Raw genomic sequence first — 12056 nt, forward strand, 5'->3', positions numbered from 1 at the left:
TGATTACAAAGGCACACAAATCTTACCACAGGATCACTTGTTTGCCAAGCTTTCCTTTATGTCCATTAATACAAATAACTGTGTAAAAGTACACTCACACATTAAATAAAAGCACACTCAGTTTGGTCTTCTGCTTTTAGGGAGCTACATATGTGACAAAGCTTTCAGAATAAAACGATTTGTAATTAAAGGGAAGGTACGAGTACATTAGTGAAAGAATAAAATCTAATCACATGTTAATAAATTGTGGACAAGCATCTCTGGGAATCCCCATTCAATCTAGCCCAAAAATGAAAACTAACGCATACAGGGAAGTATAGGATTATTAGCTACCTCATGAAAGCATTCTTAGAAATTACTAATTCCCTGTAATTATTTTAATTGAACTAATTTTTCAGAGCACTTAGCACCCACACGATGATAAAGGAAGGCAGCAGGTGTGCCTGAAATCATGTCTAAAAATTGAGGCCAGGGACCTAAATCAAAACCCATCAAAGTTAATACCAAAGCTCTCTTTGACTTCATTAAGCATTGGCAGAGACCAGAAGTCAACACTCTCTATGAGTGGAAAATTTTTGTAAGTATGTGGCAGTTACTTCATTATAGGGCCTTTCTGAGATGGTCTGAAGAGGGATGAGAAAAGGGCACCCTGCCCCAGTTTCCTTGCAGGAAATCCTGAAGCTTTGTGGAGAATATTGAATGTTTAAGCTACAGTTTTCAAATGCCTTCAAAAGAACTACCCTTAAGTTTTAGTTTTTAGGTATGTCCATACTTCCTAGAAGGTGTCAAGTCTGTAGCTCTTTTGTGATCAGTGTGATACAGGTGCTTTGTACTTTTAAAGAGAGCTATGCTTGCTTTCCCCAAGTTGTTAAGTCCAATTTCAACTTGAAATTGAATGTGCTGTCAGCACTGAAAGTTATAGTTGATAATTAGCGAAGAGCTAATAATCCTAAAATATAACTTCTATAACTGAATAACCAGGATATATGCTGCAGCCAAATCTTTTATTATTATGCTTTATAATTTAAGAAACATATTCCTTCTCTTCTGCAGCGAAGTTTACTGTTCAGATGTGTACACAAGAAAACATATGGTGATTCATAAATGGTATATTTTTTTGTATGGAAAAAATATACTAAGTAATCAAAAGAAATTCTGGAATTTTATTCTAAATTGCTGGTCAACATATGTAATTTATTCTTAAAATTCTAATGGTGATGGATTTGCTGGGGAAGCACTAGTTCCCAAAATAATGATAGGAATTAGTTCTTTATGATTTTAAACAACTACAGTAAAACAGAAATTCAGCTTGTTTCTAGAATGGTCTTTTCCAAAATGGAGCTACAGTGAGCCATTTCACTTGTTATAGATCTCAGATATCAGCCAGAAGAGAATAGGAAGGCTGTCATTTCTGTAATATATGGTTAGAATTCCGTTATGAAATGTATTAAGGAGAACCATTCCTCAGGTGAATAAAGGATTTTGACAAGACTGTCCTGTTGGAAGGATACTCAATCACCAGAATTATCTTTAATATAATTACCCACCAAGGGATAAAACTGCATTTCTAAAATGTCAGTTCACTTTGCAATGCCTAGATGGGTAATTGCAGTCACTAATTATCTTTCATTCGGAACAATTTAAGCTCTCTCTTGAACATTAGGTCTCTTCACTAGATTTCTTCAATCTGTTTGGTGACTGGATCCCAATTATACATCAGGATACCTTTTCCAAATTATTCTGCAGGGATTTAGAGATGCAGATTCCATTAAGTTAATAAGAATTACACAGCAAAGACTTATCATCTCATTTTGAAACTTTTAATCCCTCTGGTTAACTGGAGACTAGTGCTTAAAAGGGTAGTGTGACAATATAGGGGCTTCCCAGCAGTCAAAGTAGTTTAAAAGTCTCCTAGCTGAAAAGATTTTTTTTGAAAGAATTGTTACTAGTTTTCTTGCTTCATCTCTGCAGTACTGTAATGGGCTCAGATACTTGTGTAATCTGTTATCATGTAAATTGTTATAAGGGCCTCCTACAGAAAAAAATGTCACTCTCCTTAATGACCTCTTAGTGCAGAGAAACGTCTCCAAAAGACCAGGAGCGCACACTTCAGGAACTCAGGAAAAATACCTCGTTCTTAGCAACAGGGTTTCTTATCTTTTTCTCACTAAATTGTTTGCATGGAATTAGTAAAGCAAAGCTTAACATCAGTAGAAGAAAGAGCCATGATGCTTGTAAACAAAACCTGCTCCCATGCTTTCAAGCCCAGCCCAGGGAGAGTTGCTCAGCCCAGCTGCTCTTTGAAGGCACCACCACAGTTTTACAGAGAAATCAGTTGTGAGCAATACCTTTATTTCAGTCGTGCCAAACTCATGCACAATATTGTCAAGCATTAACCCTACCTCCCAAGGTAGCTGATAGTAGGAAATGTGTCCCATATTTCTTGATAAGGTTTTCTGTGATCTGTTGAAGGGTTGGGCGGCGTCCGAGCAGCCTTATGTTACGGAAGAATTCAGGGGCAAGCGGCAGCGGGGAGCCAAGGAAATTTCTTCTTTCGACGGCAAGATTGTTCACTTTCCAGCGGCCAAACTCTCTGCAAAGCAAAGCAATTCCCAGTCAGAAATATGTCATTCAGACAAATGCTCTTCATTCGCAAACTGCTCTGCTCTGTTGACTAGCTGGGTACTGCAGCAGCCCTTGACAGTGATGCTCTGTCATGTGTTACAGGCACAGGACGGGAAACGAGTGTTATTTATTAGAAGTAGACACAGTACTCCATTATAAAAACATTGTTCATAAACAGTAACTAAAAAATAAGCCACTTTACAATGCTGTTGTTCCTATTATCTTTAACCCCTGATGTGAATACAGCCCCAGAAAAACCAGATCTGCTAGAAATTAATAATCTCCCAAAATTTGGACCAAATGCAATAAGTGTTTTCATTCGCACAAGGCAGATTTTAAAAACATTTCAAGAAACAGGCCATGTTCTTTGCTTTTTTGATGATGTCACTTAAGTACATAGCTGCCTAATTGGAACCATTTAGAGAAACACTTTCACACCATATTTGACCTTACTATGGTATTTCCAGTTATATCTAGTTTTGGTCTCTATTTTGAGGAAATATGCAGACAGTGGGTGTAATTTCTAAGCCCATGACTTTTCAGTTGTAGGGGAGACACGAATTAATTCAAAGACTTGTCGCTTTCCCCTCTCCAAAACAAATTCATGACAGCAGGGAAAACAAGCAAGTCAATTACACAGCAAATAGGCACATCTTTTATTCCCAATTAAGATACCACATACAGTTATTAGTGGAAGGAATCATTATCCTAAAAATCTAGCCAAGAGGCAGAGTATTTGCAGTAACTTTGCTTTTGCAGGGCACATCAATAGCTGTTTGGTTACAGAGTAGAGTACTGTGAGAATTAAGTCCAAGGCAACCTGTGGACTGTGGTTTAGCTACCACTGTCAAGTCACTCATACAGATTTGTCAGTTAAGATTTCCCTTAGATAAGATTGTAGGAAAGTAAATAGATTAGAGAACTTGAAAGATCCTACTGAAGGTCCCAGCTAAATATAGTACAACATTCATTTACAAAATTAACATAGAAGGCAAAAATCAAGGACACAGCGAGCAAATAACGTGGCTAGGATAGCTGTATCATACATAATCAGCGCTAATATTTTTCAGTACTTTTAAGACCACAGCTATTAGTCAAATCCAGATAACCACATTCATGTACAACCCTTCTACTTTCCAGCATCCTCCTGTTCCTCTTGAAGATCAATATTGTCTTATCCTCGGTATAGCTTAGATTTACACACATGATAGCTGACAGTTAGATGTAGCTCCTATGAACTGCCTTTCCTCTCAGGCACATTTTTGCAGATGCCATTTTTTATTTAAAACACAATGGAAGAATTATAATAGCAATAGCTTTATGTAACATACTTGAAACTTAACCAAATTTACCAGTCAAGAGCCCAAGACTATAGAAATTCCCACAGTTTCTTAAAGACTGCACATCAACAGTGTGCCTAGGTTAGTACTGGAAATCATTGTTTGATAGGTATGGGTTTTTTCAACTAAGTTTTTAAAGTTTTCTCTCACAAATTTACTTTCCTTTTAAGAATCTATAAAACGAATAACCTCTTTTTTCAGCCTTCATGGAACTACTGCATATCTATAGAAAGAGATGAGAAAAAATACACACAAGTATTTTATGTGTCTAAAATGAAAGAATACTCATTGAGCATATTGTCCATATTAATGCAGGCACTAAAAGAAGTGCTTGTAAATGTACTTTTCAAGTGAAAGAAAAAATAAGTAAGAAAAACTGGGTTTTATGTAAATTCTGTGCTTTCTGGGCATATTTGAGTGCATTTTTCATTTGAATGCATCAGAAAATATAGGCCAATTGTACTATCAAGACAGAATTGCTTTGACAGCAAGAAAAAATACAAGCTTTATAATGTAAAATACTAAATTTATACCTTGATGAAATATTTTCTTTTAAATTTTCAGTCTGACTAATTGTCCATATCAAAGCTGAGGTTCAAACACAAGAATAACAGAAAAGTTGCAATTCTTATAAAAGCTAGTTCAATTTTCATTGTCGGAGATTTTAAGGACAGAGAAAACCACTATAAACCCTTCATCTGCTCCCTGTTTTAATTCAGTCAAAGGAATATCACCAGATTCCTCTTGCTGCCTATGTCAGCAAGTTCATGACTGAAAAAGAAATTGTCTCCCAGAAAAGCATCCCATCTTGACTGAAAAGCTGATGCTGAAGATTTCTCAGAGTTTCCAAAGCAGGTCCACCCAGAGCAGCCTGGACAGGAACACATCCAGGGGGGTTTTGAATATCTCCAGAGGAGGAGACTCCACCACCTCTCTGGGCAGCCTGTTCCAGTGCTCTGCCACCCTCAAAGTAAAGAAGTTTTTCCTGATATTGAGATGGAATTTCCTGTGTTCCAGCTTGTGTCCGTTGCCCCTTGTCCTGTCACCAGGCACCACTGAGAAGAGTCCGTTGCAAGTCTGAATTTCCTGAATCCAAGGACTGAGTTATTCTAGCACTGTGAGAAATTTGTTTGGCTGAATTGATCAAACTTGAGTTCCTACTGCAGTTTTTGCTATGGAAAGATTCTTTTGCTTTATCTTATGCTATTTCAGAGAGAGGAAGTAAGCTAATGCTTTTGTAAAAATTTGGCTTTTTTTTTATTCAGAGTATATCAGTGGAAACAATTCTTAGTGCAGCAAGTAATCATCCTTTGAAATTCACTGCTGAGGAAAATAAGGGAATAGAATATGGAAGCTGAATTTTTTTAAAAATGATGACACTTTTATAACTCTGCCACAGACTAAGCTTGTCCATGTCTGATAGACATTTAGCTTCTATAATACATGTACTAAAAATTCCTTCTGTAATGAAATCTGAGAGGAAATTATTTCTGTACCATGTCTTGTGGTTTTGTGTGTGCCTTATACTTTGTGTTATACTTCCAAACACACTTGCAAACATATTTAGCTGCACCTATATTCATGCAAAGGTATTAAAACAAAACTAATAGCTCTTTATGGCTTCATCTTATTTACCTTCTGCCTCAGAAGAAGCTCAATCACCCAAGTGGTATATAGTAATAGGAATATGTTGCAAATTACACAAAAGATAAACAGCAAGAACAGGCAGAATACAAACACTTCTGAACTGAGACGTGTTTGTATGAACAGTCTGTCTAATAGTGAGGAACTGGTGAATTAACTTGTAAAATTATGCCAGTTTGCAGAGGCTTTAAAGACAAGGATTAAATTCCAAGCAAATAATTCATTAGTTCTACATATGAGAATAATTAGTCACAGAGAGCAGTGAGGAAAGGGAGAATTACTAGTAAAACCTAACCTTGCCTCTACTACATCTGAAACAGAGAATGATTGGGATACTTCTGAGATGTTACTTACAGTCTGAGTAAGCAGAACATAGATTTTGCAGCTTTTTTATAGTTCAGAGGTTTGATTATTTAATGTGCTCTAGCCAGGAGGTATTCTTTCCTGCGTTAATGACAATAATGATATGGATTTACAGCCTGCTAGGTAGGATGGTGGCATTTTTGAAGGTACAAGTAGCTGTCCATCCAATTAATTACAAAATGTCCAGGTCACTATTCATTATCACTGGTTTATACATTTATTCTTCCCTGCAAGAAGTACTGATTTCATGGGGTTTCACATGTCCAAGAGGGATAAGAAGACTGCTTATTCTCCCCTTGAAAGTATCAAGAGAGTATCTAACACTTCGTACCCGCAGTACTCAGTCTCATCCAGACCTCCTACAGTCTTGGTAAATTCAAAACATCCTTTTTTTTGCATGTTTGCATCTTCCCATAGGAATCATTTATTATGCAGACGGTGTTTTTGTTGCATTTGTCCCAGCCTGCTCCCAAGTGGTGACTTGCTGCCCTCTCACCAGGCCAGCTCCCAGTTACAGACTGGGCACAGCTCACATGGGGTGGAATACCTGTGTCCCTGCCAGATGCTGGGGAAAATTAACCCTATCCCTGCCACAACCAGGACACTTGACTCTTCCACTATTTTCAATTTATTTTTAACCATTATGAAAGCTGATTTTGCCTAAAATTCCATGTGATGAAAAATTATGGATTTCAATTTTGTAAATGTGGTATAAAAAAAAGTTTCCTGGGTTTTCCACAATGCACTTGTTACCTTCACTCTGTTTCACAGAACATGTTTGGAGAAGCAGGTATGTTACCTCTAGCTAAAACAGTAGTTACTCCTTAAAATGGAGAAGTCTGTCTTGGAGAAGTTTTTGATACAATAAGGAAAAAAGTTATGAGAAAGAGAAGCAGAAAGATTTACTTGCAATCTTTTTGTCTAACATTAATAGTTAATAGATAACATGGCCCTGTTCCTGTAGTTGTTTGTGCATGAATATAACCTAATGACTCCATAATTTTATAAGAAAATGAAACTCAGAAGTCTCTGGAGCTCTCACTGAGGAGTAGCTTTATGGATTTGACCGTTACTGTTTCAAAATCAACAAGAAAATCAGATTCTTCTTCTTTTCTTGTCCTGACTAAAATTAAAAGAATGGAACCATACTTCTAGTCGAGATAAGGAAGAAAGTTGAATCTGTGGAAGTGTTTCAGTGCACGAATCAACAGACGAAAATACAGTTTGTGAAAACTGAATCAGCATAAAGATGTATTGGAGAAAATAAAATGTAATGGAGGACTCATTGATTCAGTGTTGGTGGATACTCCCAGATGAATCACAGGGGAAACACAAAATGCTAATATTCTTCGTCATTATGTGCTTGAGTTGGTAGTTGCAAAGTTGCATATTCAAAATGTCTTTCATTACTATTTTTATAATTTCTGTTGCAGAACTACAAAACTGGTCTGTTGCAGTGGGCATCTAGAGAGGCATACAGACAAAATCAAACTGTGATAAACAATTTAAAACGTAAAGGTAGTGCTTCTTATTCACCCTATTTCTCATTTGGAAAATTGAGGCATAGTAAGCCTAAGGATACAGGGTACTGTATCATGCCTACTGTAAGCAGGCATGATGTCCTTCTGTCCCCTACTTAGAGCAGACCAGAAAGCTCTATGACCTGGCTAGTCAAAACTTTGAGCTTTTAAACCCTTTGAAAATTGTTTGTTTGCTTGCTTCTGACATGTTATTGATGCTTAATAATGGCTTAGCCTTGGTACCACGGAGACACCAAATTCCCATCTATTCAAACCAAAGGTGTATGTTACTTCTGACTGCCCAAAGCGGAAAAGGTACTTTAAATTATTGGCTTCAACCAAAGTATATATTCTCAATATATTCTCAAATATATTCTTAAACAAATACTGATCCAAAACCTTGTCTACCAAGCCATACATAATGTCTACATAGAATTGTTCCTTTTCCAGTAAGAATGTTGTATAAACTTAAATAATCTTCTATAGGGTAGATTATTTGGCTCATTTGCTGTACAGTTTATCCTTCCAAATAAGAGACATTTTGTCTCCCTTTTACTTCTATGCCACTCTTGCAGAATCCATGCCAGAAGTACTATTTACAGCACTGATAGATGACAGTTACTTAACCTGCACTTAATTTACGTAGGCAGTTGTTTCTACCAACACTCTGAGATGAGCCTGGTTTTACATGACTGTAAATCTCACAGATATAGGCCTAAACACTGTTTTGATATTGTGAAATATAACAACTATGTTATTGCTGTTTGTAGAAATTCAAATTGTTAAAGCAGTAGAATGTAAACCAAAATATTTTCTGAAAATACTTTGGTGCATTATTTGTTTTTTTATTGGTTAGCTCTTGGGGGAACGTGCTGCTGATCTCCTTTGCATCTAAATGTTATCCGCCTATATAAATGTTGTTTTCACTAGTAGCAGGAAATGTTCACATCTCTACTTGCAAACAAAAAATAAAGCCAGAGACTCTTACTCAGCATATAAATATGCTTCAGTTTTATTTTCTACCACAACAGAGGATGCTTCTGTTTTAACACAACTATTTGTATTAATTCCAAAATAAATTTGGAACTTTGGTTTATTAGAAAATGGACCTGGTGTTATTCTTTTTTCCAGTGGCGTAAACTGAAATATCTCTAAAGAATTACAACAGTGAGCTGAACAGAGAATCAGACCAATAAACTTGTCAGCATAATTCCAGATTACAAGCACAGAGCTGTCTAATGCTCTTCACTAAATAAAAGTCTTGAATGGGAATTGAGTTCCTAATTTCTGCCACAGAAACAGTTAAGCATTAATTGTATTCTCTGAAAGAATAAAGCCTATATAGTTGTTTCATTTAATTTTGCTTTCAGTCCTGCTTGAATGACATAGACCTTATGCAAGGTGGGGAAACAAACTGGGAAGCAAAACTTTCAGGACTCCAGGACTTGTATAAAACTGGGTAGGTCAGCTTATAATACACCTTTTATGTATGTTGGAGACTTTGTAGGCAGCTAGATCTATTCTGAAGTTCAAACTACATTAAAAAAAAAAGCCAAATAAGATACTTAATCCCTTTACAGAGTCCAAAAATGAGCTTTTTTTTGTTTTGAATTTTACTTGAATTTTTGAATTTGTATTATTATAAAATTTCTGTGCAACTGCATCCATCCTTCCAGCACTTTTGTAGAATAGGTCTGAGAAAGGAAAATAAAAGTGTTTGTGGAAAATTTCAAATGGGATATGAACTTCAGTGGGAGATAAAATATTATTTATAATGCCATAATTATTAGATATTTGTAATTTATTTTTGTTGTTTTTGTTGTAAATTTACAATTTATTAATTGTAAATTATTTTTATTTGTAATACCATGAATACTGACACATTTGGGAAGGAGTGGGACTTCATGCACCCAACAGAGGCTGGAACAAGAGCTGCAGAAGAGGGATATATTTTACAAACAACCAAGTAAAAGGGACGCATGGCATATCCTCACAAGATTTTAGGTATGTTTAGGGTTACTCTGCCTTTATGGCTGAGCAAAAGCCTGTTCTGTATGATTGGTATCTGTATTAATAGTGTCATCAATGTGCTTGAGCAAGCATTGAAAGAAATGGTGGCTTGGTAGCCCGAGTTAAGTGCTATAAAAGTGCAGCTATATTGCTGGCTCATGTCTGGTTGGCTTGCTGGGTCAGAAACCTTCCTTTCTCGTCCATTTTATTCTTGAAACAGGAGTTATAATGTATTTCGGAGGCAGTGTAAGCTATGCAGGCCAGTTGCAATAAAGAAGACATGTAATTATTGAATTAACATTAGCAAAAAGATGATTATTTATCTTCTAGCTATATATCAATTAGATGTTGATTAGCTAGTAATTTCAGATTATTAGGCACAGTCTAACAATTGTGCTTAGGACCTCGTTGTTCTGGCTGCTGTTGTGCACCAAGTTAAAGCTAATGAGGGCCCATAGGAAAGTTACAGTATTTTTCTAGAAATGTTGCTTAGGAAGAAACAGAATACAACATGGTTGTGCAGATCTAGAAATAGAGCCAAGATAACCTGTCTTTCCAAGCCATGTGCCCAGCAGGCATTTTTGTCCAGCTTCTTCATATAAGGACCAATGCTGAGCAATTACTGGGAACTCTGTTTTGGCCACAGTAAATTTAACCCTAGCTATTAATGTCTTGGCCAAAATGATTTCCATTCTATTGTAGAACATGCCAGCTTTGCAATGCTGCTATAAAAAACCACCAGTGAACCTCCACAGCGTGCGCTGTTTCTCATAAATCAAGATGAAGTGTTAAATATAGTCCAGTACTTTGTATATAATAAGAAGACGTTACATAAAATCAGAGAGGTGTTAGGCTAAATGAAGCAATCTATATGGTAGTTATGAAAAATGGCAGTGTGCTACTACAAACCTGTTCAAGTAAGGGCCTGTAAGGAGTTACAGAATCTTGTCCCTCTGGATTGCCAGCTTGAGTACAGTACAATGTGGCAGCAAAGTAAGCATTTGTGCCATATGATGGTTGTCTAGTAGCCAATGTGAAGAGAACTCCAACACCAGTTCCTCAGGTAAATGCATAAATCTCACAAATGGAGGAAGCTAGTCAGCATATTCATATATATTCTCACTGAAAACAATGCAGCAAATGGATAATACTAGAGCTTGCTCTTCCTGTCTCGGAAAACGTAAGCAGTGGAAAAAAAAAGACAAGGTGGTAAAAAAATCTTCTCTCACCAAGCTAAAGGCTACCTTTATGCTGCTTGTGAATTGAGTTGGCTCGGTACAAGGCTGCTCTGTAACAGCTATTGCTGCATTAGCATGAAACACTGTTGTCAACATCCATAGACACATTCTTCTTCTCTGAGCTAGACCTACTGTGGTGCAGGCAATAGTGATTCCTGATGTGTCTTGGACAAGGTTGGAGTGAGTTACTGAACCATATATGTGGAATAATTTCCTTCACCTGTGAGCATGGAACCAGCTGAAAATATGCCCAAAATGACAATAAGCTAGGAGTAGAAAATGAGTAAATAGCAAAACAGCAAACCTCCTTTCCATGAGACTCCTCGCTTTATTTTTCTTCTAAGTTGTTCACACACAACCAAAGCTACAAAAACACAACCTCCCTATCTCCCGTACACATCAGTTATTTCTCTACCAGGCAGGAAGGAAAAGAGAGAAATATTTTTCTGATTTTCTGGCATGAGTTCATGCACTGTGTCATGAGATTGAAACAAAAGTTCAGGCAGATAGAATAGAATTATCCCCTTGATTAATCCTTCTTTTCACTCATCTTAAAGCTGACAGTTCTGTGTGGCTGAGATTTAATTCCCCTGATCACAGGATCACCTGAAGAGTGGTGAATAAGTTTCTCTCCTGCAGGGGTCACAGACACCCACATCCAGGGGTGGTCTCTAGCAAAACTGGCTTTACTACACTGAAACCAAGGTAAAAAAAAAAAAAAATAGAAAAGCAGGTTTCAAAAAGAAATGCATAGCTTCCATAAGAGCACCGATTTCCTCAAGTATACTCCTGGAAGTTAAAAAAAGATGTGTTACCTGGAGCCTATATACTGCTGCCTCTTTGCAGATAATCTTGTCTTCATGAAGGCTCCTCACTGAGATGTCATCTCTCTTGCTATAACTGAGCTGCAGGGAAGTACACGCTGACACAGAAATCTGCCGAGAATTCCAGCCTGCACTCATGGGTCTTTTTTTCCAAGAAAATTAAAGCACAGGGAGAATGCATGGATGTCCTGGTCTGAATGTGGACCAGACCAAAATATTCCCTCGTCATGAAGAATTAGAAAACGCTCTTGTATCCTACAACTCTGACAAACTCATGAATTCCTGCATCCTTTCAGGAGAAACTTGACTCAGCAGCAGCTGCACATGTAGGAACAAACACTTTCTTCACATCTTTAACATAAATAAGATCACACAATTCGCTCCCAAATGGAGACTATTCAAATGCTAATTAGGACTGCAGGTGATTCCATTTCCTCTCTGATTTCTCCTTGCAGCAACCCATGTCCGTCCGTCCCCCGTCCCCCCCCCCCC

General features: G+C 37.1%; 1 protein-coding gene across 3 annotated transcripts in view; it reads right to left on the reverse strand.

Annotated features, from left to right (window-relative positions):
- BRINP3 (bone morphogenetic protein/retinoic acid inducible neural-specific 3) overlaps positions 1 to 12056 on the reverse strand; it is a 198464-nt gene that overhangs the window by 84049 nt on the left and 102359 nt on the right. For all 3 annotated transcript variants that reach the window (XM_014948172.1, XM_014948186.1, XM_014948179.1), the window contains exon 3: positions 2403 to 2593. In XM_014948172.1, coding sequence (XP_014803658.1) covers positions 2403 to 2593 — 191 coding nt within the window. The remainder of the gene's footprint in view (positions 1 to 2402; positions 2594 to 12056) is intronic.

Source organism: Calidris pugnax, unplaced genomic scaffold, assembly GCF_001431845.1.
Source record: "Calidris pugnax isolate Ruff unplaced genomic scaffold, ASM143184v1 scaffold30, whole genome shotgun sequence".
In the NCBI taxonomy this organism is placed as follows: Eukaryota; Metazoa; Chordata; class Aves; order Charadriiformes; family Scolopacidae; genus Calidris; species Calidris pugnax.